The 27,278-nt window shown below is 45.3% G+C and overlaps 2 protein-coding genes across 7 annotated transcripts; both read left to right on the top strand.

Annotated features, from left to right (window-relative positions):
* Positions 1-188: 188 nt before the first annotated feature.
* cimap1d (CIMAP1 family member D) lies at positions 189-4,895 on the top strand. Of its 2 annotated transcripts, XM_023843563.2 has the most exons (5): positions 189-1,081; positions 1,394-1,438; positions 1,886-1,996; positions 2,913-3,026; positions 3,782-4,895. In XM_023843563.2, the coding sequence occupies exons 1-5, from the start codon at positions 997-999 to the stop codon at positions 4,267-4,269; spliced, it is 843 nt and encodes a 280-aa protein (XP_023699331.2). In that variant the 5' UTR covers positions 189-996; the 3' UTR covers positions 4,270-4,895. The 2 variants fall into 2 exon arrangements, with proteins under 2 accessions (XP_023699331.2, XP_023699330.2); XM_023843562.2 differs by having other exon boundaries at positions 1,032-1,996.
* A 173-nt stretch (positions 4,896-5,068) lies between these two features.
* On the top strand, positions 5,069-27,060 carry shc2 (SHC (Src homology 2 domain containing) transforming protein 2). Of its 5 annotated transcripts, none has more exons than XM_023843561.2 (13): positions 5,069-5,168; positions 13,144-13,383; positions 16,596-16,666; positions 19,007-19,067; positions 19,178-19,297; positions 20,981-21,034; positions 21,133-21,184; positions 21,282-21,408; positions 21,940-22,117; positions 22,377-22,467; positions 22,769-22,939; positions 23,419-23,708; positions 24,616-27,060. In XM_023843561.2, exons 2-13 carry the CDS (start codon positions 13,240-13,242, stop codon positions 24,742-24,744), a joined length of 1,488 nt encoding a protein of 495 aa, XP_023699329.1. In that variant the 5' UTR covers positions 5,069-5,168; positions 13,144-13,239; the 3' UTR covers positions 24,745-27,060. The 5 variants fall into 5 exon arrangements, 4 of the variants coding, with proteins under 4 accessions (XP_023699329.1, XP_023699328.1, XP_023699327.1 ...); XM_023843560.2 differs by lacking the exon at positions 5,069-5,168 and adding an exon at positions 7,019-7,321; XR_002841976.2 differs by lacking the exon at positions 5,069-5,168 and having other exon boundaries at positions 7,329-13,383; positions 24,616-25,177; positions 25,370-27,060.
* Positions 27,061-27,278: the final 218 nt, after the last annotated feature.

Here is a 27,278-nt window from a genome sequence, read left to right as displayed (position 1 = left end):
ATTAGTAACCTTACCCTCTGAGCCCTGCTAGCGTAACCGCCTGCTGCGGGTCAGCTCCTCCGTTTGCCCTCGTTAATAACGCAGAGTTGGATTTCCTAGCCGGCCTCCTGCGGAGCCCGTTAATCATTAATGCTTGTGTGTCAGTCAGAAAGGTAGGCCGCGTCTTCAGGTACTCGCGCTCCTAACAGCACACGGCCGGTCTCTCCATTATTCTCCTTGGAAATGTTAACGGTCTGACAAGAAATTTTTATTCATTTAGACCCGGTGCTCTGGGATCCCATCTGCCCACCGTGCAGGACTGAGTTACTGGCGAGTTCTACGAGCAGCATTAATCAGTTATACATCCTAAGAATGTTCCAGATTCGTCTCCAGTTGGGTCTTCTCATTATTTTACAAAACCGAGAGAGGAATATGGAATTCCAGAGTACGGAATGCAGGAATGCAGTACGGTCTGATGTGTCTGGAAGAGGGACGATTATCCCCTCAGATACTGGATGGGATGAGCGAACAGGAAAGGGAGGGGGGGGGGTCTCCGAATTGAAGGACTGCTTCAGTGCAGATTATGTTACGTGAGACTGAACCCGAGTGATGACACAGTTGCTGTGCCTGACAGTCACCTGAAAAGTAGCTATTTCATGAGAAGCTTCCAGTGGATGAACACCAAAGGGCTCATTACGTTAGGGCTTATAAAACTTTAATATGAACTCAGTTGCATTTGTTAAGAATGTAACTAGTTCTCATTACTTTTGTAGTCCTGAAAGAGAGTGAATCTTTGACAGTGAGCACCAAGAATTCATGCATCACGCCGAAGGACCCAGATGCTTGATAATCAGGAAAGACATCCTCCACTGCCCTGCCTGAAGATCTCCGATTCACTTCATACGAGGCCAGCTCTGATACCTCACCTTGAAGATGACATTCTGCTGATCAAGCGTGAACTGTCTGCTTCAGCTCTTTGGCCGGAAGCTTGAATTTCGGAGGTTAAACCAGCATTAGATGGCTTCATCTCTGTCAACAGTTTTAATTGTTTTTGGCATCATTCAAGAAAGCCAGTCTGCATTCTTTGCATTCATTTCCATCGGTATGTCAAGACGCTGTACTCTTGCCTTCAGGTTTTAACAATACATATTGGGGTAAAAGAGTGGTGGATACATTTTGATTCTGCAGCCCTTTGAATCTTAAAAATTCACACTGAGGAGAATCATTGCAATGAGATTCATCATAACACCTCAGTTCATTTTTCATTTGATGTCTATAGTTTATGCATGTATTGTAGTAAGTACATTGCACATATGAACTGGACAGTTGATCAGAAGTGTGGCTCACTGAATGTGACCCCCCTGTCCTGTCTGTCCGTATAAGTCACTTCTCTTCAAATAAACTTGCATTCCAGACCAAATGGAGAAGAATCCTCCCAATATTGCAGGCAGAGAAAAGGGTAAGTCTCCATAATTTTATTAGTCACTAGCTTTTAAAAAATAGATCCCGTTATGTGCTGATTACTCTGAATACCCTGGTGTAAGAGGTTACAGTTTAGACCAGAGTGTGGTCAACTCACTACAGTATCCTGCGTATACTAACCTTATGTTTGCGTTTTACAGAGATTGGAATTTAAATGTATGTGTTCAGTATATTTATGTGAAATTTCATTTTAAATTTGGATTTATTTTTGATAACCAAGGGTATTTAGTTGACAAATTCTTTGTATTAATGTATTTCCATAATCATATCTTGATCAGAAGTTCATGTAGCGCCGTTAGAATACCGACGAACCCAAATGGTCCAATGAACACGGCCGGAAAAATCTCTTTTCTTGCGCGCGTTTTTAAAATGCGCCATGTGACCACGATGCCAGAGGCTCTAAAGCGGCTAATCCTGTCGGCAGGCCCGGGTCCAGGCCGCTACGCCCTGCCTCCGACTATCGGTTTCCTGGGGCATGATTTTACGAAGTCGACCAGCCCTGCGTATTCCTTCCATGGCAGGATGTTCGACCACAGTGAGTACGACCAAGCTGTCAGGAGGGCGTTTAATCAAAAAAATTGTTTTAAAATTTGATTATTTCTTCCACCTTCTTAACATTAAGATCTGCAAATGAAAAATAAGCAAAAATCTTGGTAAAACCTGAACAAAGACTAGCATTGAAAATTAAAACGTTCCCATTTATATCAGCAAACTGTAATGTCAGACTTCGACCACTTGAGGGTGACAACAGCACAAGATTTAACCGTCCTGAGCTCTTTTAGGCGGAGGTGGTTTGGGCTGGCGGTGTTTTTCCTTTGAGACGTTATCTCCACGGTAGGCAGTGATGACACTTTTACCTGTTTAAAAGATCCTGATATTTAACTGAAGCAGTTGAGTATCATTTGAATCAGGTCTGGAGCTTTAGGCTTCTGGAATGCTGTTGTGAACCTCTTTAATTACCAAGTCCCTATTACTGTATTTACATTTGCAGTTTGACACTTCTGTACAAAGCCACAAACGACTTGGTTGCATTTAACACCTTAATACTGTTGCTTTGTTCACCCTCTGTTCCAGAAGAAAAAAACGCATTTTACGAAAATGAACTTTACAGGCATTTAATACTAATTTGACCAATTAGGTCAGATGAATTAAAACCAACGCACATATTGTTCTTGAATGACATTGACCTTTGTCTAGGCTACAGTTTCTCCCCTAGGATTTGAAACTGTACAGTGCTTGGATTTCAAGCTGCATATTTTTATCCAAGTCCTGTTCGTAAATAGTCATTTATATACATAAAATGATTTATATTCGGAAAAATAGAGTGGTGTGTCAAATTGATTTTTTTGTGAAACTAAAGAGATGAGCAGCGTGAAGTTTATGTTGATTTCTGAAAGTCCTGTGAATTTTTTTGTGACTCATGGGTTCTTTCTTGGGTGTGCATTGCATAGTGTTCTCTGTAGACTCCAGTCCCGGGCCTAAATATCATGTTGACGCAAAAATAACTCGCTTCGGTAGGGACGGTACCCCAGCGTACTCAATGCTGGGCAGGATGAGGCCTTGTGGTAAGTCTACTTTTGTTAGCTTCTCAATTTTATTTCATCGGAATCTGGTGCAGTGCCTTCGTCCAGTGCTTTAAGAACCACAGTATGCACACGAAGAAGGACATTAAACTAGATTTCCGTGTTTCTTAAGAGTGAGCTATTTTACCACATAAAGCTGTTAGAAAAACTTGAAGTTGGATTTTGTAAGTGGCCTGCATCTGAAGTGTAACTTCAGCCAGCGATGGCAAAAGTGCCTATTGTGCCAAGTGTTGTTCTCCTTTTCTGAAAAACTGGACGCTTTTACCGACCGACATTCGAAAGGTAGGTTACAAAAAACCAGGAAATGCTCGGAGACAGAGCAGTCCTCTCAACTCCAGCTAGGCTATAGGCCAGGGATCTCCAACTCCGGTCCTGGAGAGCTACCGTCCAGTAAGTTTTCTATCATACCCGGCTTCTGATGAGCCACACCTGTTCTCAGATAAATACCAGGAACAGGTGTGGCTCATCAGAAACCAAGTGGGACAGAAAACCTACTGGATAGTAGCTCTCCAGGACCGGAGCTGGAGACCCCTGCTATAGGCTAACTGGTGGATGAGCACTGTGTTTTGTTAGACAGACACTCATGTATTGGCAGGGCATGAGGTTTCAGTAAGTTCTTCCAGTTCACTGAATCAAACTGCTGCAGTATTCAAAGCATGTGACTGAATACATGTGCCCGAAATTGCGGGCCCTCAGAATCTGCTTTTCTCAAGAATAAATCCATGTCTCTTTCATAGTGGCAAACTTCCAGACTCCAGGACCCGGTTCTTACAATCCTGAGGTGGCTCCCATTGTCAACGGCCAGCGAAGGCCCCCGTCATACACCATGGGCTCTCGAACCTGCTACCGTGGGCTGGACAGCATTCCAGCCCCCAACAAGTACAGCCTCCCTTCACTAATGGGCTCTAAAGTGCCCACCAAGCCAGCCAGTGCCAGCTACACCATATCAGGACACTGCAAGTCCGGGGGGGCGTCACAAGACCTGGCCAAGACCCCGGGTCCTGGCAGGTACAACAGCACCGATCCCAGCGTCTATTTGCCCAGGCAGCCAGCATTCTCCATGCTCAGCCGGCACAGCCTCCCCCGCGACAGGACCTGCAAGCCGGGCCCCGGCTCACACAGCCCCGAAAAGGTCATGGTGCATAAGCCCCGCCCCCCAGCCTTCTCTATGGGCATCAGACACTCTGAGTTCGTCACCCCGCTGGTGATAGACACTTTGGACTGACCTGCTGGTCTCTCCACCTCAGCAAGATTCCGATCCTGTTTCCTGCCGTGTTTCATAATCCTTTTTCTTGTTAATATTTCTTTTGAGACGCCTGTTTCTCTGGTCCCATTCGCGATTTAAAAGGCAGCTTTCTCGAATGGCATTTAATTGTGAAGGAGGTGTCAGATAAGAGTGATTGGGGGGTTTTTTTTCTGGTAACATTTTCATAATGTCTACGAAGGAAAGACAGAAAAAGAGGCTGCTTACGCTAATACGGAAACGTGAGCAAATCAAAGTGCATGTGACTCAAAAAATAAACACACATCATAGCAATTCACATTTAATGCAATAAAAAAATCTACTTAACAATGTAGCCCTGTAGTAGAAGGAAAATGGCACTATGGGTTCGATAATCACTAATTTTGTTAAAATTAGGTCAAAATTGTACAAAGGTGCTAAAAATCTTTATATTTTATGGATTAAAATGGTTAATTCTGAGAAATATATTATTGTAAACGTACTATTCCAAGTTTATCAAAAACAATATCATACTTTGAATACTTTGCATATTCATTACCACAATACCTCATACTTCTTACTGTCATTTATTTCGAAACCGTGGATTTTCTGCACTATTTAGAAAAAGGCCTAATCAACGACCATGCGCAAAAATGTGAAATTAATATAATCAAGAGCAAAATAAGTAAAGCGCCTCTTGAAAAAGCAGGATGATGTGCGATGCACTTTTCAAAAAAGTGCATCACGAATTATAAATAGGCCTAAGTGAAATGTACCAGCCGTTACTTGGTTCTCTTGCCGTCGGAAGCCCTGACTGATCGGGCGCTGGGCACCCGCGCGCGTTTGCCCGCTTCTCAGACTCCGGCGCAAACTGGCATCTCTGTCCCGGCGCTATATTACAGGTGAGCATCGCTTCGGACCGCTGCGTCCTTAACTTTACCAGCCTTTTTGCTGCTTTGATGCGCCGTTATTCGGCTTTGCTATTAATATTAGCTATTAACAGCAGAAATACCCAGGTGACATTTTAACTTTATTCATGCCTCGCTTGCAGAACGGAGCCGCTTCGTTACGAACCGTAAACGGAACGAAATGAAGGGCAACACGATTATACATAATGAACCGAAACGACGCGCCAGCGTGTTTATACGATTTGGGGTTTTACTCTCTTACTTTTTTTTCTGCTTTGAAATCGGAATTGAATCGCCGCCGTTGTACTCATGGACGTAGCCATTAGCAGTCAGCTGTACATGTGATGGGAAGCGGTTGTCAGACTTGCATATAGAACGGAGACCCGCTTCCCAAGGTGCACGGACCGGGTCCAGGGTGCATGTATGCGTGTGGCTGCATTCAATCGGGAGAAGGACGTTTTACCGGCGAGGAAACACAGGCAATGCAATGCGTACGCTGACAATAATCTGCAAGGTGGCCAGCTCGGGAACTTAATTCAATAATCAAGTATATTCAATATGAGATGGAATGTATTAGAAAAGGAATTGAAGGCGATCATGACCCAGTAATTAACCTTGTTGATTTTTTTTCTTGCTATCCGGTTTTTCAAGCTCGCTGGCTTCAATGTAGGTCACTACTGACGTTTACTCGCTGGTATATAGGTCCACTGGACAAGGTGTTTCAATAAGTACTGACTACTACATTAGTCCTGTATGAAAAATGATATTAGAATGTATGTTATGTTGATTTCAGTTGATATGAAAAATATTGTGTGGTTTTTGTTGTAACTGTTAAGAAAATTGAAATAAACTAGAAGCCTTCAACGAGTATAGAACAACGGAGGGAAATGACAAATATGTGGTAAAGCTGGTCTGAAAATATGAACATGAGAAAAAGTTTAAAAGGATGAATTCAGTCACATTTAACGAATACATACCTAAATACATATCCTTATATATATTAATTTCTTTTACTAATTAAAGTTGTTTCTGTTGTGTTTTCTTTTTGGCTTTTACAATAAACGTCATTTATATTAATAGGCACAAATTAATACATTTTCTGGTTCCATGTAAACACTGAGCTAAGCAAACAAAGTTAATGATGAACAAAGGAGCCAGGCGATTTGATTAAGAACGAAGTCAAACATGGCCTTACCAGAATCATGCCATGGACATACACTGACCTGATTGTTTAACTTTGCTACTTTGTAAACTTTTAGTTTTAAATGTCAACGGTGGTTAACCGCATTGTTTCTGTGAAGGCAGTAAGAATGTTCACCCACCTGTCAAAGCCTATAAAATTGATGCTATACAAACTATGCACAACACAAACCACACAAATCGCGCTGCATTGGTGGTTGGGCAGTTTTTAATCTAATTGCGTTGTTGGCCACCTGCGGAGATTAAAATAAGATCACAATGGTGAATTTTCATGCATTTTCTGATATGCCAGTGCAAAACAAAAATAAATGACTCTGGACAGCAGTCTCTTTAGTATTTCTGTATAAAAACGATTTCTCCATTTTAGAATAATTTTTTTTTGTAACTGAGTACCATTGGTCAGTTTATACAACCAGATGTGTTGTCTGATATCTGTGTCTTGCTAGTGGACTCCCTGGGTATTTTATTACAATTGTACTAAGCAGTTCAGTAAACATATAGTTACCTCTTCCTGTAATGATTAGAATATAGTGGAATGATTGACTTCTTGTCTAGTCAACACTTATCTTGAGTATTAACATGCATTAGCCTACATCAAACATGTGTTACATCATTTCTAAGAAAAATTGCAGTTTTTTTGTGTTGAACAAGGAAGTAAGTGTGTTGATCATGTGATTGGATGCTGGTGATCATGTGATTGGATGCTGGCGTTAAAGAGGGTGTGACCCATGGCCCTGTGGTAAGTGTGACAGGGGTATTCTGCCGTCCTGCACAGGAGAGCGATTGTTTGATCTATGGACACATGGTTAGTGGTCCTACCCACACAGAGTTAGCCTTTGCGCACGCGGCAGTCTGCACACTCAAAGTGAGTGTGATTCACGTAACTATTTTTTAAGATAGAGCATAGTTTGTAACCAGCTCAGATAAACCATCATACATTGATACTGGTGAGTTATGTTTTGCACATTATTTACTTGTATGGGATTATTGTGTTTTTTTTTAATCTCTCTGATGAAATTTTAACTTTGAATATGTGGCAGTAGCTAATAATTTCTCCTCCAGACTAATTAATATCCTCCTTTTATACGTTTCCTCTTGCAAAAAAAAAAAAAACAGAAACAGAAGACAAAGTAAATCCATACTATTCTAAGACGTCTCTCCAGTTTTAAGATTAATACGCTGTGATGGTGATATGGGTGATATGATTATTATTCAGGGCAAGCAGTAATTCTAATGTACACTAAATGGATAGAGAAAATTATCGGAGGCCTCATTCGGAAACCTCTGTGAAAGGTTTGGAGGGACTCTGTGGAGTGGTGGTCATAATATACAGCTAGCAAGTAGTGTGAGCGTTGTGTTACTCTCAAGTTTTTCGCCGTAACATAATGTAACCTGTGATTGTAGTAACAACACAATACGACTGCAGTTTAAATTGAAGATCTCCGCCACCTTCAGAACTTATTTTTAATATTCTAAATAAATGGATAATGACAACAGAATTTTTGAATTTATTTATATTCTTATTGCATAAGTGTCAGGATCGGTCCCTGTCTTGTCTTGTTCTGCCTGTTGTTTCACTGTTTGGCCAGTGGGTGTCGCTGGTCATCCCATTCTGCTTCCTGTGTTCCCCAAGGTTTACCACAGTTAATATCCTCTAGGTTTGTCTTGGTCCCAGGACCGCTGCGTGGCTGAATGTGCTGAGTGTATGGCTACAACTCACACATTCCATACTATCATGAGCTTGACTCTTACTTTGAACATGTACAATATTTGTGTCCTGGAATTTTTCTTGGTTATCTCACGTTAATCATGTTCCTTTTGTTTATGTACCACAGTTAAGTCCTTGCCTTTAGTGTCTTTGTTCTGGATAACCCTGCCATTGCCCAGCCTTATACGTATAGGGGCAGCGTGTGGCTCAGTGGGCTAAGCCGTGTGCCTGTAATCACAAGGTCGCCGGTTCAAGCCCAGCCTCAGCACGTCTGCAGGTCCTTGAGCAAGACCCTCAACCCCCAGCTCCCTGGGCGCTGCTACGGGTGGCTGCCCTTTGCAGACAGCCTGCTCTACAAAGAGCAAGTTGAGGGAGGCGTAAAAAGAATTTCCCCACGGGGATTAATAAAGTGTAAATTATTATTATTATTATTATTATTATGTCCTGTTTTCCTTGTATTTCCTGCTGTTTGAATCCCTGGCAATTTGTTGATTGTTAATGTCCCACACTTGTTCCCTGTTTAGCCCTCGTTACCAGTGTATATATGTGCCTGTTCATGCCATGCTCCTCTGTCGGTTATTGTAGGTGTTAGAGCATGTTTGCCCGTGGTCCTTGTTGATGCCCCTCGCTGTAAACTCCTTCCCTGTTTGTTAGATAGCTCTGAGTTCCCTTGTTGTTCAGTTTCAGTCCTAGTTACTTCCAGTATTTTCTACCCGCCGTTGTTTCGATCCCTCGTGGTCTCTTTAGTTTTGTTGGTTTGTTTTTGGCAAAAAAGTTCCCCTTTGTCTGGAAAGCTGCATTGTGGACCATTACTCATGCCCTGATATTATAATAAGGAAAAATATGATGTACTGCACCTTGCACATTCAATCTGTGACAGAAACCTGCTGTGTGCTTTGCCATTTGTTTGCATCGTGCAGTGAGAGGGATGGATTGTGCTACCTTTTAGCGCGTTCGTGCTATATATTAATCATACCATATTTGGTTTATTTGTCTTTTATCTTTAGCATTATGATGTTGATTTTTTACTAAAACTAAAAGCAGTATATTTAAGGGGGAAATATATATGCAACACTCAGGCCTGTAAGAAAGATTAATTAATCATTCAAATTGGAATCGTTTTTCGCTGTCTTGTATAAGTGTACAGCCTATAACTTTGATATTTACTCATTTAGTTAGCTGAAGCAGCTGCTGAATAGATTACTAGACCTAGCCACCACCAGGTAGAACCTGCTTCTGCTTCCGGAATCAATTAAAGGGTAGAAGAACTGTTTTGAGAAGCTTTTCTGCACGCCGCTGTCAAACTGAGGGGTGCCCTATTGCTCTTGCGGCCTTCCTGTTAACTTTTAAAACTCTGGCTGTTCTCCTCAGACCTCCCTTTTTAGAAGTGTGTCTTTGGCCACGGATGCCTCAGACTGGATGTGTTTTGTTCATCACACCATTCTCTAAACTCTAGTCCAGAGGTCACCAACCTTTTTGAAACTGAGAGCTACTTCACGGGTACTGAGCCATACGAAGGGCTACCAGTTTGAAACGCCCTCCTAAACTTATCTAAACTTCATGTATAATAAACATGTTTTAAATGCTTTTTTAGATATTGTCATTTTCAAATCTGTATAAATGCAAATGTGATTAAAGAAGAATAGCAACACTCGTTAGCGACTCGTGGACCTTGGGGCGTCCCTTGCTCTAGACACTGTAGTGCATGAAAATCCCTGTAGAGTGGCTGTTTTTCAGATTCTGGAACCGCCATGTCTCGCACCAATAATCACACCACATTGACAAATAGATCATTCTGATACTTAGCCAAAAAATAACTGATCCTCTAGGCTTTGTTTGTGTGCTGTATGTACTCAGCCACAGGATTGGCTGTTTGTAAGGGCAGGCTGTTTGCATTAGAAAGCAGGTGTACCTAATAAACAGGCCAGCCACTGAGTTTATGCTCAAAACAGGTGATATTGATGATTTATATGCATGATTTCTGTCAGATACCTTAAGCTTTAATGTAGCTGTAGATGATTCATATCAGATTATTGGTGAGCCGAAGGAACTTCTGTACGAATATCATTTGCTTTATATGCTAGGTGAAGGAAAAATCTTCAGGTTATTTTGAGGGTGATGTTAAATCTTTTTATGCACATAACCTAGTTTTAGTTAGACGACCGTATGTTTGTTATGTGCTATTTAAGAATTTTGGTGCAAGTTATTTTAAGTTATTTTACTTTTCAACTCAGATTTCTCAACCCTTTATGTCTGGATGAATAAACCTGAGATTTTTCGTCTGTCCTTTATCTCTCCAAGAGGTTTGTGTCCCATCAGCGCTAAGTGGATGAACGACCCTCTCATACCACCTGGAGACTGGTATAATAATCTATCGCAATGCAGATAAGTTGAAAGTCCCCGTGCCGTAATGGCAGTTTCGCACGTTCGGTTTCCCAGAAAAGCGCACATTGCACATCTTGCTTAACCCACTTATGGCCATCCAGCTGAAAGCCGATCTGACGTCAGTAAAGCTACAAAAGGGGGGGGGGTCAGGCCTGGGGCTCCCGTGCTCCCATTGGGCTTGGCTGATGGCCCTCTGGGGAGCAGGAAGAGGCAGAGAGACACAGGCAACAGGAAGAGAGAAAGGCCCAAGGCTTTTCCCAGTAGTAATTCTCCTTAAGTACTCTTCCATTGTTCCCACGTGTTTTTATCACCCAAGCACGATCATTTTCCAATTTTACAATGATCGTGCTTTTGCTACGTCATAATTTAGCCCAACCTGTGGCTCTGTCAGTGTGTTTCTATAACAGCAATGGGGTCAATGATGCATTTCAGATACGCAGTCTTAAAACACGTGTATGATTGCGTATGGTGATGTAACGTGCAGCTGTACCTAATGAGCTGGCCAATGAATTTATGCTCAAAACAGGTAATGTTGATGTTTTATATGTATGATTTCTGTGAATTACCTTAAGCTGTAGTTTAGCTGTAGATGATTCATATCAGATTTAAAATATAAAACAAGATGATTACATCAACAGCAGGCTGGTGTAATCTCTTACACTTTAGCTAATTCAAAATGGCTGCAATGCCAATGCTTACCACAGAACTGCATGGCAATATTTTTACAGTTACCCTTAAAAACAAACTAAACTATTGTTATCCAGTGGATTATTTTGTTCTTAGTTTAAATATATTTCTGAGAAATTTCAGCAACGTAAGCTTTAAGGCGGCAGTGTATTTAAATAGCAAATTTTGTTGTTTGGTGAAGTGCACACGCTCTAAACATGTGCTTCGTTTCCTTCCATCTTGTCAGTCGTAGTGTCGTTTCGTCTATGGAACTTATTTCCCACCCATATCGAATTTTGTCTTTTACTGCACTGAACCTGGTCACACGGTCGCATGTCCTGACATTATGCACACCGCGCTGCATGTGATAGACACCCAAAGTGAATAGAATGTTTTAGCGTTTCTCTTTAAATCGGCACTTAACGCCTTTCATGTGTGTCCCGCATGACATCATGGGCCAATTGATTATGGGCTGTATGCAAATCAGGTTTAGAGAGCAGAACATTTATTTCAAAGACCAAACACCCACACGGAGGCTTCGAAAATGTCGTGCTGTAAAATGTTTCCTGTTGTTCTTTCTGATAATATAAAAAATATAATTTCAGTTCACGGCTGAGGCTCGCCGGGTCTGCCCCCGGGCCTGGAGCAAACGCGTAGTGTTGACATGTTGCAGTAACTTCCACCACTTCTGTAAAGGTTTCTCTGCTCATTCTGGAATCCAGGTGGGCCCAGGCTGCACTCTCTCCCTCAGCAGCCCAAGCAGATGCCTCCTTCTCCCGCAGGCAGCGTTCAAACCAAGGCCGTCACGTCGTCTGAAAGCATCGCGTTAGGCCATGGCAGTTGAAACTGATGGCTGTCGTGCAGATCGATTTCGGCACGTTTTCCAATAATCGTGCTTTTGCTTCGCTGCAATTCCGCCCAGTCGCCAGCCTGTACCTCTCTTAGTGTGTTATGTGCCAAAACAAAAACATCATTAGTAGTCACATGGGGTCGATGATGCTTTTCAGATACGCAGTCTCAAGTCATAGAACACATATGTATCACTGAGTATGGTGATGTACACACATGACTAAACGCTGGACGGTTGATGGTTTTTAAAGGGCAGGCCCATCGCATCCTGTGTGTTAGTAAGCCGCTGTAATTAGACACGGTTTATTTCCTGCCCGGGCTCCTGTTTGTGCGTCTGCCGCGTGCCGGAGGGGCGGAGTCAGCAGATGTGCGTTAGCTAATGCAGCGCGAGAGCAGCAGAGCAGGGCAGGGCTAATAGACTACCAATAACAAGATGACATCATCGAGAGCAGGTCGGGGGGAGGGATCCAGCCAACCGGCGAGCCAAGCTCAGAAGAAAGGAAGGCTTGGAGGCACAAAGTGGAGAGGAGGCGAGAGGGAGAGACTGGGAGCCCGCTCCTTCAAGACTGACAAGGGAGACCTCACTCTCCGGAAGATTTTGCGAATTAAAAAGATAATTTTTCCTTCCGAAACGCCTCTCCCCCTCCCCCTCCCCTTTCCCCTCATCCTCCAAGTGCATCCCCCTACCAGTCCTTACGCTGAGCTGCTCCCCCGGGCATGCTACTTAAGCCAAAGTATGGCCGCTTTCGCAACGACTCTGTGACCTCCTCCGACGACCTGATGCAGAGCTTAGCCATGAGCAGCAAAGTGGTGGCAACTCCGGTCGTCCCCTCGGGCTCCCCGTCCCTGCCGCTGCCCCCCCTGGGCCGCAATCCCGGCCCCCCCGCCGCTCCGGCCCTGGCCGACTCCCCCGGCGTGGACGGGGACCAGGATGGGACCACCACCTTCTGCATGCTCATCCCCAAGATGCCACAGTGGAAGTTCTCCAACTCTCTGCTCAGCAGGAGTCCTTCCGGCTCCAGCTCCAGCAAGGACTCCAGCAAGGGGCCCCCCCAGGGCTCGGCGGGGGCCAGCGGGGCGCCACTCAGTGGCCCCGTGGCCAGCCTGGCTGCCGTCCTCAACTCCTGTGACCCAGTATGTGTCGCCCCGTGTTCCCTTCAGGCCGTTGCCCGGCAGCGAGCCGCCGCGGGCTCCAGCAGCCCACCAGCCCCCAGAGTGTCCGGCGCCGAGGCACTTGAGAGCAGCACGGGGACAGGGATGAACCGCAGGGGCAGGGTGGACGGCATCCGTGTGGGTGGGGAGGACTTCACTCAGAAGGGGAGCTTCATCCACAAGCCCTCCCAGGGATGGCTGCATCCAGACAAGAAGATCACAGGACCTGGCGCTTCCTACATCGTCCGGGTGAGTCCATCAAACCGCTCAGGTGCCTGTGCTTTCACTTTCGTGGTACTTTCACTAAAAAATTCCTAATTCAGGCATATGTTGGAATAAGTTTGGGGCTTGACACGACTTTTAGTGTCCCGTGATACGCTCTCGTAACTCAGAGCAGCTTATGTTTGTATTTGTGAGGAGGAAGATAGCCTATGTTTGGCTGTTTACGGCCATGGATGTGTGCTGTGTTGTTTTTAGTCGCTGTGCCCCCTGCTGGACTGAACTTGGGGTTTTCTTCCTCAAAGAAATTCATAAACCCGAAATGTACAACGCAAACAAGCATTAAGAATACTGGCATATCCGTACATTACATAGCTGTTTAGCGAGTTTGCGTTATATTTTGGGATTCGTAGTTTCCATGTCGTAATACTTAATTGTAAAATCATTGCACGTTTATTTTGTAACGTATCGGTGTACGGATGAATTGTGTGATAATTGTGAGTCAGTCGTGGACTTTCTGTATTTTCATTGCCAATCTGTTAGATTAAATGCCCCCAAGAGCTGATCTATACAGGCAAACACAGATAAAGTTCAGGAAATAGACTTCGAATTATGTAACAATCACTTCAAATACAACAATAGTGCACATATATATTCTGCTTGATATTCCAGTATTAGCTATTACTTGTGTGGGTTTCTCATTAATTTTATGTTTATCTGACCAGTGCAAGGTTATGCACACACAGGCCCTGCAACTGCAACCTTTTACCTTGTGTGTCAGTTACACAAATATATTATCGTTGTATCTGTGTCCTCACTCATCTATTTGTATATTTGAAAATGAGCATTACTGTGTGGTTATAGCACATGCAGGACTTCAAATTCAGACTACTTGACGCCAGTATCAATGATCTCCCTCATCACCCTGCAACCCCACATTGACCCTGGCAGCAAACCGATACGGACCCTTATTATCTCGGGCCTGCGCCAAAGCACGCCGTCTAATTGCATTACTCGAGACCCATTCATTCCTACATTCAATTAAATTTAATTACACTCATTTATGTCACGTGTTATGGGGAAGAAGCGGGGCGGAGCGGCGGTTTTTTTTTCATAGCTGATATGCGATGATAATAATTTACTGTCCCCGCCGATGAAACGGGCGCAAATCGCGCACTATAGTGTTCTTAATATAAAGACGTATTAAAATGGCTAAATATTGCCTGGGCGTTATGAGTTTAGGGTAAGAATATTTCTTTAGGTATTAGCAAAATTCTTAAAGGGCGGGGGAAAAAATCCAGATGTGCAACCGAAATAATTTGCAACCATGTATATATTTTAACTTTGCCTCACTGCCGTGGCATAAGTCACCTTTCCGTTCGGGCTTCCTGACAGCGAAATCTGCCCCAGCGTCGTAACGTTAATTCCCCGGCGCTGCGCCGCAATGCGCTTGTGAAATTAAAAACCATCCGCTTGGCAGTCGGCGAGGATTGCTTCACGCTTCCTTTTATCTTGATTAAAACAAGAGAAAGCTCGTTGTGATCGGGGACTTTCATCGCGCGCAGGGGCCGCTCTATTTCTGTCACTTCTGTTTGAAGATAAGCAAATTCATAAAACTGACTTCCTTTACCGTTTACGGCTGTTTCCTAAAGAGCACGGTTTCGCTGGCTCCGAGTCGTGTACGTTTCTTAGCACAGGCACTAGTATTCACTGGATTAAGCGTGCACCAGAACATCCGGTTCTACCTGCCTGAAAACACCGTAGCGCTAGTGTTGAATCGGCAATGTGCTTGCTGTTGCAAACTGGGCTGCGAAATCTTGGTTTGTCAGTGCAAATTGATGAATATTGATGGTGGTGTGAGGCTGCGGGTGGAGGCAGACAATAAGGGCTTTGAAAAGCAGAACATGTGTTCCCAATGTAACTCTTCCCCTTTGTGTTCTAATCTTGTTAAAATGCCCAATGCTCTTGCAAGGATATGGATCCTTCAGAGGGCCTGTCGGCCAGTATACTGTATGTGTGTGTTGTCCGTACTCCATAATTCATTATTTCAGTGTGTGCTAACCTGTCCCATCTCTCTTCTGGCTACAGCTGATGCATTTGTTTATGTACTGTAGTTTGTTGTGTGGTGGGGGGGGTGCCCACAGAAACCTTTGGTAAACATTACCAGCGGATGGGGGACAGCTATGAGTAAGTGTATGGTAGTATATTAGCATAATTGGTGCACTTGTTGTTGTTTATCGATGTGGTTATTGAAGTCTTTTTATTTTTTGCTGAAGTGTGGGCGTGTCCTCAGTTCCACCGAAAGAAAAACGCATCATTATTTCAGTGAAACTGTCACAACATTCTCTACAGCATCTGCAGGTTCTGGGTTGTTAGGTAGTTTTAAGGGTTACCAGCATGCCGATGTAGTTTGTGTGCCGTGTCTGTCGTGAAAGTGAGACCATATTAACACTGGTTAACTACATGAAATGCCATTGGCCATCACACATTCCTCGCGCTTCTGCGTCATGGAGGTAGTTTAGTCATTTCTGCTGACACTATGTGAGGATATATAGGTGAGCCAGTCTTCCTTCCTGATGCTGCTTGATTAAATTTGTTCAGTCAGGGGTGCAGGTCGGGCAGATTCATAACCGCGCTGATCGGACCGAGAAAACAGAGTGGCAAATTATTTTGTTAAAATGTGGGTCTTTATACTTCGATGCAAGACGTCTGTGAATCACCCCATTATATAAACATTGTACATATTTTGGCGTGATACTACTTCTGCTTACTTTATTCACACTGAATCAGTCAATAAGGATTCCCACATCTTCACACAAAACACCTCCCAGCATCCGTGACCTGGAACTTAATGCATAGCTGACATCTTAACGGCCTGGATCATTGCTTATCTGTTCAAAAAACAATTATCCTCCTCAGACTGCCAATCACGACGTCATTCTATGGGAGTTCTAGAAAATAATTATTGTCTAGAATGACATTAAGTCAAAGTATTGTTCAATTATGACCAAGTGTCAGTCATTTGTGCTGGCGCATGCAGCTGATGCCGTGCAATTCACAAATGCTGTTTGTGATAAACGGTTCAGTTTCAGAATCCGGTTTTAGCTCGCTGACATTTCTGATTGACATTTGACATTAGAAGGTCTCAGAAAGTGAATTTCACGCTAACTTTACGGCATAATAATATACAAAATATCTCCAAACGGATGTGAACCAAAGCATTATTTTCCCCTTCTTTACAGTACATGGGCTGCATTGAGGTTCTGAAGTCTATGCGATCTCTGGACTTCAACACTAGAACACAGGTGACAAGGTGAGTCGGGGTCCACTCTCTCTCTGTTGTCTGTGAAATCTACAGAACCCATAAAAGGACAAGGTTAGAAAATATTATTTTTAAATAATTTTGCGTTCCCTCCCGAAACATTTCCGTTCTGCAAAAACAATTGCGAGTGAATGCATAAGTTCTGCAAGGTAACGTAAAACTGTTCAAAAATACTCTCCAGCTCTGTCCCCTTATTTATGGGTCCGGTAGAAATTAGATCAGATTTCTTCCATAGAAAAAAATATATACTTTCAATCAAATGCTGACGTGTGTAAAACACCCAGACACATACGATTTAGTAGATTTATCACTAGTTAGAGTTTACTGCTCGAATACAGCTTGAATAATTGAGTACAATTAGTGTCAATGTTCTGTCAGTTTATCATGCATCTTGATGGGGTCTTCAGTGGAAACACGAATGTTTGGACGACAGATTTTTAATAGATGGAGATTTGCACTAAAGTGGGTTTATGTTTCAGGCTATTTTACATTTTGTCGGTTCAATTTTTCAATAGCTCTTATTTTCCAAAGAGCTGATCTTCCTCGTAGCCATTGTGCTCTTGTGTGCACACGCGCAAAACGTGCAAGCATGCACACATGGAGGTTTATGATGATGTGCTGGAAAACCGCCCCCCTCCCCCGCTCCTCCAGTCGATCGATACCGTAATGTGAGCTGTGGGCAGAGCAAGCGCTAAGTGCACCCAGAGCAGCTGAGATGGAGTGATAGAGATATATATTATCGATGATGCTCTCTAATGGCTGTGCTGCAGTGCACTAGGTCATATACAGATAGATGCAAGATGGTGGAAAGTGCCTGTATGGGTGGGGGGTGGGGGGTGGGGGGGGGGGGGTGCCAAACAAACAACCAGACAAAACAGTAAATGTGAAAGCATATTTGTCATGCTTAAAGACCAAATGTTACGGCATGCAGCTCACTGACTATAAAATGATGCTTCACCAGATTACACCAAAACACAGTAATCTGCTCTATAATGTCACTATAGGCATTGTGATAATAGACTTCAAAGCAGGAATATCCCAGTTTAGCTGCTTGAGGATGGGAGAATACTGGAATCAAATCGGTTCTGACAGTCATACCACCAGACCGACAAGCACAATCAGCGTAATGTTTATGACACAGGAATTCGATCAATCATTTTAACTCTTTTGATATGGAGAAGATGACACAGAAGATGCAGTCACATCTGGGAATGGTGACACAGTTCAGCCTCTCACCATGGATGGGTCAGCACAGTGAGAATCCTTTGTAGACCAGGTATCGTCTCACCATGCAGATAAACATATAGGCACGAAGGGGGGGGGGGAAGCCACCCCCACATTCCAGGATTTGATGTGATTCCCAGGCCCAGACTCAGAAGACCTACACCCATCCTCTACATGATGCTTATTATTGTATGAAAAATATGAGCAGATGAAGCTGGTTGTTGTCTTAGTTGTCATCCCTTCACAGGGGATGAGATTATGAAAAAAAAACAAACCTGAAAGTCCTTAATGTAGAGGACAAGCTTCGCTTTTTAAATATTTATAAGCCACTTGATCCCGACTAAGCCCTTGACACAAGCAGCTGTCGCTGGTCCCTCCGGTGTCTTGATGCTGGCTCAGATCAGAGCATCATCGACCGCGTTCTGTCAGTCTGAGTGACGCCCTCTTACCAGCCTCTCCCCCATGGCTACGGAGTTTACCTTTAAATTTCCTCTTTGCTGCCGCCCCGGATTCTGTAGTTTCCCAGTTCAGGCCGCTTACCACCTGATTACGTTACTGCAGATTAGACTCCCCGTCCAAGCCGACTCGCGACACTCGGACCTGTAACCGTTCCGGCAGACCTGGTTCCCGCAGCTCTGACACCAGCTGCCAACCTGAAAGTTTGTTTGAGAGTTCAGTTTCGGCGAGAGTGATGGGGTGGGCACTATGTAAGCACCACCTCCCTCGTTTGAAAGAGATGCCTAATGGGATGTATTATTTTGCTAATGCGCTGCACTGAGGAAGAACATTTTTATGGCTGGATGCTGTTGCTAGGCGCTGTCTTATACAAATGGCTGACTGGAAATGATTATTATAGATATTGCTGAAAAGTACAGTCTCATTACACTGTCATACGCGATGAACTTGCTGTTTAATCTTAACTACTGTATATCTTGGCCAAATAACTCCAGATCGTCCTTTGTGTTCTGGGTGGTTCCCATCACGGGGTCTCCACATCGCCACCGTCAGGCACTTCAGTCTGGCTGGTGTGTCCCTGGGCAGATCTTTTTCAAGCCGTTGTCCGCTGTCCTTCTGTGATCTGACGCTCGTGACTCTGCTGCCCCGCAGGGAGGCCATCAACAAACTCTACGAGGCCGTTCCTGGAGTGAAAGGGGCCTGGAAGAAGAAGGTGAGAACCTCTCAGCACCAGCTCGTCTAAGCCTGGTTTTGTGAACGAAACGGGGGAACCGCCATTTTTTAATATATATTTTTTTTAATTATTATTATGTATTATCGCAGGCCAACGGCAAAGCGCTGCAGTGCATCATGGGGAAGTGCAACCTGCGCTTTGCAGGCATGAGTGTCGCTGTGAATATCTGCGTCGAGGGCCTGAGCCTGCTGGTCCCCACAACGCACCAGGTCAGCGCCCCGCCAGACGTCCTGGCTCAGTGCTGGAGAGACTAACATCCACTGCAGAAATGGGGATTTCCGGCCTCCCACTCTAGGCCGACCTTCTTTTTTCTTCTTTAGATTTTACATAGATTTTCTCCATTGAGGCAAGATACGCTTCATGCCGCTCGTCTGAATAGCCGAATCACGCTGTTTGTTGAGGAAATGATGATTGTACGTCGGCTGTTAGTCCCGTGGAGGTCCAGAGAATGAGAATCACTTTGGATCTTGACTGATGGCCTAAGTGACCAGGTTACCCGCCCCAATCCGGTCCTCGGAGACTCCCTCCCTCTCCTTTGCTCCCTCCAGCTCCCTGACAGTCAGTCCACGTTTTTGCTGGGGGATGGAAGGGAGCAGAAATGTGGTCTATGAGTCCCCAAGGACCAGATTGGGAAACACTGCTCTAGAGCGACCCCTGCTGGTGAGCAGATGCATCCAGGACCCCACTGAGCGTGATGCATCACTCTGTGAAACGGGCACACTGCCCACAGCAGGGGCGCCCAGTCTTATTCGCAAAGGGCCGGTGTGTATGCAGGTCTTTGGGATAACCTGTAGATCAGCTGTTCAAACCCAGGTGTGAGGACTCTTCAGCCAATCAGTCCTCTAATTAGTAATCTAATTAGGGAGTTGCAGCGAAAACCCGCATACACACCGGCCCTTTGCGGATAAGACTGGCCACCCCTGCCCTAGATCGGTGAGGTGGGCGTGTGGATAACATGATGGTGCGTAAATACCGGGTCCCCTTGGTGTGCGTGTCACGCGTGGAGCGGGGGACATGCAGGCGGTGGCATGACTGGCGATGCCAAATTGAGGAAATGATGTGAAACAAAAGAAATGACAATGTCACTTATAATAGCACGTCCCTCAGGAATCGCTGAAGTCATATTTGACTCATATTACTCATTATGGATCTCCCTCTGCTCTATCTGCCCGATTGTTGCATTTATAAAGAGAAATTTGTTATTGCTCTGTTAATAATGTATTGCAAAGACTAATTATATTCCACTCTTCTTCCTTATATTACGGCACTGCCGTGCATTTTTCATTTAAAACATTAATTGCTTCACTGAGCTGAATATTAAATACGACGGTACATGGTTAGACAGTGTCATTTATATTTCACACATTAAACATATTCATGATGATACTATGGATGACAAATGACAATAGCTGGTTAGATTTAATAAAGACAAATTGCCCGTTGATGATGACTAAGTATTTTTCAAAGACCTTTTTTTCATTCACATCTGTATATTTTATTTTTAAATTGTTTATTCAGGTTCTGTTTGTACCTTCACATTCTCCCTCATTCTGCCCCTTTCGCTTCGTCTCTCTGCTTTTGCAGTCAGATTCTGAGCTGCTGTAACATCCTACTGTCCCACCGGGGATCAGTGAAGTGCCATCTCATCTCTCACAGTGTAGAGCTCTGCTCTGCACTTTTTTACTTTTCACATAATATCACTCCGTCCTGTTCTTTTGAAATGTCACGCTTCCATTTCTTTGTGCGTGTTCAGGCAGAATTTACTCATGCGGGAGTGATCGTCCCCGTCGAGTCAAACGGTCCCCTCTGAGGTCGAACATGATGACCAGCTGGTTGATAAACAGTCTCATTTGATGCATGAATTATTTGTTTGTTTGTCTTTTTCTGACTAGGTGATCGCTCACCACCCCATGCAGTCCATCTCGTTCGCCTCTGGGGGAGACACGGTGAGGAAGGCCAGCCACGGCACCATTTCACGGTGCTTTAAATTCAATTTGGCAGCCTTCACTGGGCGATTTTAACTGGTGGCTGAATTCGTTTTCAGGACACACCGGATTATGTGGCCTATGTGGCTAAAGATCCTGTCAATCAGAGAGGTAAGAGTCCGCCCTGCCTGACCGTAGCATCATGGGAAACGTAGTCGATGGTTAAAACTACATTCCCCAACACCCTTCTTGGCCCCCACTCTCCCAGCCTGCCACATCCTGGAGTGCTGCGATGGCCTGGCACAGAGTGTCATCAGCACCATCGGCCAGGCCTTCGAGCTGCAATTCAAGCAGTATTTGCACAGCCCTCCGAAGGCCATTTCCGCCTTGGACAGGTGAGGGCGCCACACTCAGCACCCATAGCAGCTGCTGTCTGTGTGCCGACATGTAAACACGCCAGTTTTGGTAAATGCATGTGTGAGCCTACATACATACAGTGCAGTAACCTTACATACATTCAATGCAATTAAAACAGAAAAGCATGGTTTATCGAAACACTCCTGGCATTAGTCAACCAACATAGCTCTTCAAGTTAATGGTCTCACCTGTCATAAAGTTATCACAGCTTTAGTATGAGTCTTTATACTTTAAGCTTTTTACCCACCATCCATCCTTCCATCCATCCATACATCCTTCCTTCCATCCATCCATCCATCCATCCAGCCAGCCATCCGTCTTACATAATCATATATCTAGTAGAGCAGTATTTCCCAACCCATTTCCAAGGGACCCCCTGACAGTCCCCTCCCAGCACTCTATCAGGGAGCAAAAACATGGACTGTCTGTGTGTCCCCGAGGCCCAGGTTGGGAAAGGCTGCGGTAAAGGGCCGCATCCATAGACTATTTTTGTTGTCTGTGGGGCTTAGGAATATTAGGACTGGTGAATCGGCGTGGGGCGACGATGAGGAGGCCTCGGAGCACGACTACTACAACAGCATCCCGGGGAAAGAGCCCCCGGTCGGGGGCCTGGTGGACTCCAGGCTGAGACCCGCTGGGGCCTTTCTGGGCCACATTCACTCCCAGCCCCCCAGCAAGGCAGCGCAGGTATGTCTCTGGTGCTCATGGCTGTATTTGCACACACATTTTGTACTTTTACCAAAATAAGCTGCGGCCAGTTCAAAGTGTCACGATAGCTGTATCAGATGCATGACTGCTTTATCCAGGAAATGAGCTGCATTAGACGGTGACGTTAAAATCAACGCTCCTGGTTCCTTGAGCCTTAAATATGAGTTGACATTTATTACAGCAGATTAGCCAGCAGCGACTTAGTATTTTAACATTTGTGGGACATCTGCTTTGTCAGTCAGGGTCTTCCTCAAGAAGAGATACTGCCCACCCCCCTGGCCAGTTGTGCTATGAGGTCCACTGGGACACGGAGATTAATAGTGGCTCAGGTGAGACCCCTTGTGGTGTGTGTTGGTTCTGCAGTACATTCTTTCACCCATCCAAGCATCTCCCATAGCCGCTTATCCAGTATAATACCAAATATATGTATGGTCAGTCCTCAGGAACAGTTTTTTCATTTACTCTCATGTACTTTAGTGTGGTTTCATTTTGAGTGTGTCTGTAGTGGAAAGAGAGATTTTCCATTCCTGGTGAATATACTGGATATATGAATGACTTCTATAGACAGACAATTTGGTTTTTAATGGAATAACACCAGTGTGTGACCGGTGTTTGCCACATGCCGTGCAGGCCTGACCTCGGACGGGTACCTGCGTGCGGACGGCCACGGTCCCGGTAGCCGTGACTACGAGGAACACCTGTATGTAAACACTCAGAGCTTGGAAGCCTTGGAAGCGATGGCCGAGAGAGGCAGGAGCGCGTGCTGCCCCGAGAGCCCCAAGAAGGACATCTTCGACATGAGTGAGTCCCGCCTTCTCTGGTCTGGGAGTCATGCTGACTGTCCAGCCGGACGTCCTGTACAGAATATAGCAGAATGAGATGACTGATACACGCCAACTTTCAGAGCAGAGACACTGATTTATATATAGAGTCCCCCAGCAGTCCCCCCTCCCAAAGAACTGGGCCTGCTGCTGTGCTTGGCTGTCTACCCCAAGGGCATAACTTTGGGTTGAGTGTTGGGGGGGGGGGGCGTTAAGAGGGTCTAGGGGGTTGTATTGGCTGGTTTTGATAATTGGGGGGGGTTACAACCCCCTCATCCTCCCATAAGTTATAGTCTCCACCCATCATGTCCATGGAGAGAGAATTTGATATTGGGGGGGGCAGCTTAATAATTTCAACATAAAGGATTATTTTTTGTGTGTTGGGGGGGGGGGGGGGGGGAGTGGATGAAGCCAAAATAAATATTAGGGGGTACACATCTCACGCCCCTGACTCCCCAGGACCCTTCGAGGACGCCCTGAAGTTACACGAGGCCAGCGGCGCCCCCGTGCTGGAGGAGCAGTGGCCCAGCCCACCCAGGCGGCGCGCCCCCATCGCCCCCACCGAGGAGCAGCTGTGCCGCGAGCCCTGGTACCACGGCCGCATGAGCCGGCGCGACGCCGAGAAGCTGCTGGCGCGCGACGGCGACTTCCTGGTGCGCGACAGCGCCACCAACCCGGGCCAGTACGTCCTGACAGGCATGCACTGCGGGCTGCCCAAACACCTGCTGCTCGTGGACCCCGAGGGCGTGGTGAGCGAGGCCGTGCCAACCAGCAGATACACACAGCTTATTGTATTACAGAATGCTTGCTGACATTTATCCCATTAAACAGGATCCATCTTTCAGCTGCGGGAGTGGAAAAGATTTTGATTAACTGATTGGCCTTTAATTAGACATCCAGTACCAGTCAGAAGTGTGGACACACCTACTGAAAATCACCTATTTATCAACAAGATACAGAGTCTAAGCTCACCTCGAGGTTGTGTAAGCACGGTTTTATCTTGTGCACAAGGAAAGAGATGGATTGTAGTGACAGATGACCTGGCCCCCACAATCCCCCCCCCCCCCCCACCTGAACCCTATAGAGCTGCTTTGGGGTGAGTTTGATCAAAGAGTAAAAGCAAAGTAGCCCAGAGTTTGTGGAAACTTCTTCAAAACTGCTGGAGAAGCCTTCCTGGTGATTACATCTGGAAGCTGGTTGAAAAAATGCCAAGAGTCAAAGCATCGAAGCAATTTTGAAGTCAAAAATCTGAGAAAATCTCGGTCATTGCAATATCTGATTAATATTACTTTATTGCCTCGAGGCCTTTTACCTAAAAGGTGAATAACAGCTAAAATAGAGACAAATGTATTACAAGCCGGTGTGTCCAGACTTTTGACTGGTACTGACCCACATAGGCAGGGCTGGAATGGGTAAATTTGTGAAGCATTTACCCTGCCTGAATGTATGGCCCTATTACTGCTCTGCACATCTGAGTGCACTTCTTTAGAAGGAAGTGCGCCCCCTACTGTTCAGTTGGGATCACACTCAGTTATTTCTGCATGAGAAAAGTCAAACTGCATCCCCTAAGGCACTACATAGGGGGAAGCTTTCATCTGTCACAGCTGCATTTCGGCTGTTTGCTAACAGACAATTTTAACACCTTCGCCTTGACAGGTCCGGACAAAGGACATGCTGTTCGAAAGCATCAACCATCTCATAAACTACCACCTGAAAAACAAGCTGCCCATCGTGGCTGCAGAGAGTGAGCTGCACCTCCAGCAGGTGGTCTGTAGGAAACAGTGACACTCGCCCCCGCCCCCCCCCCCATAACATTCGTGGTGGTAAGTGCACAGGCCAAAGGGGCGGCGCTCTCGGGGCGGACAGATCGCTCTGATTTACGCCCTGTACCCCTCGTTCAATGTCTCCCAGCTCTGCTTCGAGCCTCTCATCTGTTTCGCTTCTGCACTTTTCCTCGTTTCGCTGGCGGCTCTATGAAACTGACATCGATTTAAAAATAAACGGAAAGCAGTGGCCTTGAGAGAGCATTTCTCGCCGTGTTGCAGGATGTGAACGGAGCTCTGCAGCTCCCCCCTTTTGCAGGAATGCGCCATGGACCCTGAGAAGCAGACCGATGCTGCCCTTGGCCAGTCCCAAGCACTAACATGGAGCTTCATCTACGAGAACGTGCCCCATGGTGCGAGTTCCCCCAGGGGGCGCCATTGGCACCCTTGAGAATGTACGTTTGGGGCCTGATCTGATCTGATTGATCTGGAGTGATGCGAGCGGATCTCAACGGTATCTCAGAAGTCTTAAACTGCTTCTGGAGAACCGCTCGAAAAGGAGCTACGGCAGCTTGGTATTGCTTTTCTTCGTCCGAAGGGATTCGTTTTTTAAGCCCAGAGCCTGAGTGAAGCTATATTTTACCCAGGAATCCATGACGCGGGAAGCCGGACGTGGTGGATGACTCTGAGCGAGAAAATCCCTCCGTGTCCCTGCACTGCGACAACGTCAGCTTGCCTGTAAGGCTCCTCTGAGTCAGGATGACCTGCTTCTTCTCACAGGTCTTATAGCTCGCTTGGAGGTTCACTTTACTCACTGTTTACTCACTGCTTATGCTGTTAGAAGAACCTTCCTCTGGCGAGAAACACAAGCCCTGTTTTACGGTCAGCCTTATACAACCAGTTAGGAAGTTTACTGTTGGTGGCGTAAAACTTCCCAACCTGTTGAATTTCACCTGAGAGTTTGATGTTGAAAGCGATGCTTTGGTTAGTCACTTTTGACTCCAGATATTGTTTATTTTATGGCAGCATTATGTTAAGCTTTACCTCAGGACCACATATTGAGTTACGTACGATCTTCCTAATTTACTGACTCTCTTCCCAATAAAAAAGAAAAATGACCATTAATTCTGACCAGTATTGCACAACGACTTTGCCAATATCCAGATTCTGTGAAGCTGGACTTCTCATTCTCCTGCTAGCCCCCGTGACCCCTCTGCTCGCATGGAGGAGAGCCAGGCCCTGCGCTCGCAATCCTCTTAGCATGTCGGTGACACACAGCGAAGGTGAAGCTGAACACTGGTGCTACGGATGCTGGTCCTGCGGAGCCTGGTGTTGTGTATGGTCACATTCCACTCGTTCTTAGTTTTCCAGAAAGGATAGATCCGGGGTGCAGACAGGAAGCGGCTTCCACTCTCTGTCCTTTAAGTGTCATTGTTTCATCTTGCTTGTCCTACGACCAGGTCTCTCCTAGACCCTCTCAGACCGTGAGCTTCGAGACCTTGTGTCTAAGCTTGTCTCTGTGTGCCGTCAAGGAATCAGCAAACAGATCAAGTCAGCGTATATATTAATGCAGAATATCAGTCCTGGTATCCAGTACCCCTGAGAAACACAGAACAGTGCCTTAATGGTCTCCGTGCCCATCTGAAATGATTTATGTTGAACAGAAAGTAAAATTCCTCATGTTTTTGGATATATGTGTATGCATCTTGTGTTTGGAGTAGTCAGTGGTGATGGCAGAGTTAAAGCTCGGTCTGCCCCAAAATTCCTAACGATTAGATTTATATTGATTAAAGGTAAACGTGTTTCATTTCATTTCAAGTCCTGTATAATTTATTCATCTGCACCTATTCGGAAAAATGGTGACAAGATGCTGGCTTTGCCTTCCTTTGCAGTGCACATTCGGGCTGCTGGTCATCCAGCAAGTACGTGCTAGTGATGGACAAAATGGTACTTCATGAACCATTTGCTATATTTCTTTGACCCCACTAGATGGTGCTCTCTGTTCAAAAAAGGGCACAAAGTGTGTCCCAAAGCATCCCAAGAGCACCATCTAGTGGGGTCAAAAAATACAGCAAATGGTTCATGAAGCGCCATTTTGTCCATCACTAGCATTTGATACTAGCAAATGAGCTATTGAGTTGCTGTTTGATGGGTCCTGCTGACCCAGAGGTCACTCGGCACTTGGCCAGGGAAGGAGGAATGCCAGTCATTTCCATATTGCGCTGAACGCAGATCCCCAAAAAAAATTCCTCTGTGCACCTGCCTGCCATCTCAGGAGGTTCTTGCGTTGGCTCCTCTTTGAAAGAAATGCAATTTTCAATAAAACTCTTCCAAAGAAGGGAAACGTCTTCTGTGTGTTTAAAACTGTCAGGCTGAAGCCACTTTTCACTCTTGTCTGTGTCATTTCGATGCGATGGCCACCACAATTCAGCTGCTCTTTTAACGAATTTGCCAGTCAAAACCCTGTACAGCATGTGTACACTACTCACATCATGATTGACTGCAGCACATGCTACTTATGGAAAATGACGTCAGTTTGCTTGCAATCTAGCAAAC

This window comes from Paramormyrops kingsleyae, chromosome 15 (genome assembly GCF_048594095.1).
Source record: "Paramormyrops kingsleyae isolate MSU_618 chromosome 15, PKINGS_0.4, whole genome shotgun sequence".
Classification (NCBI taxonomy): Eukaryota; Metazoa; Chordata; class Actinopteri; order Osteoglossiformes; family Mormyridae; genus Paramormyrops; species Paramormyrops kingsleyae.
The sequence above is the reverse complement of the archived record's forward strand: the minus strand, read 5'-3'. Positions and strand labels throughout refer to the sequence as shown.

Bases quoted from the DNA above. Each gene is read 5' to 3' on its own strand.
- cimap1d (XM_023843562.2), top strand. From the start codon at position 1,585: ATGTTTGCGTTTTACAGAGATTGGAATTTAAATGTATGTGTTCAGTAT. The intron at 1,997-2,912 runs GTGAGTACGACC...TGCATTGCATAG, and splicing joins TGGCAGGATGTTCGACCACA to TGTTCTCTGTAGACTCCAGT. The intron at 3,027-3,781 runs GTAAGTCTACTT...TCTCTTTCATAG, and splicing joins GGGCAGGATGAGGCCTTGTG to TGGCAAACTTCCAGACTCCA.
- shc2 (XM_023843559.2), top strand. From the start codon at position 12,700: ATGCTACTTAAGCCAAAGTATGGCCGCTTTCGCAACGACTCTGTGACC. The intron at 22,940-23,418 runs GTGAGTCCCGCC...CTGACTCCCCAG, and splicing joins GAAGGACATCTTCGACATGA to GACCCTTCGAGGACGCCCTG. The intron at 23,709-24,615 runs GTGAGCGAGGCC...TCGCCTTGACAG, and splicing joins TCGTGGACCCCGAGGGCGTG to GTCCGGACAAAGGACATGCT.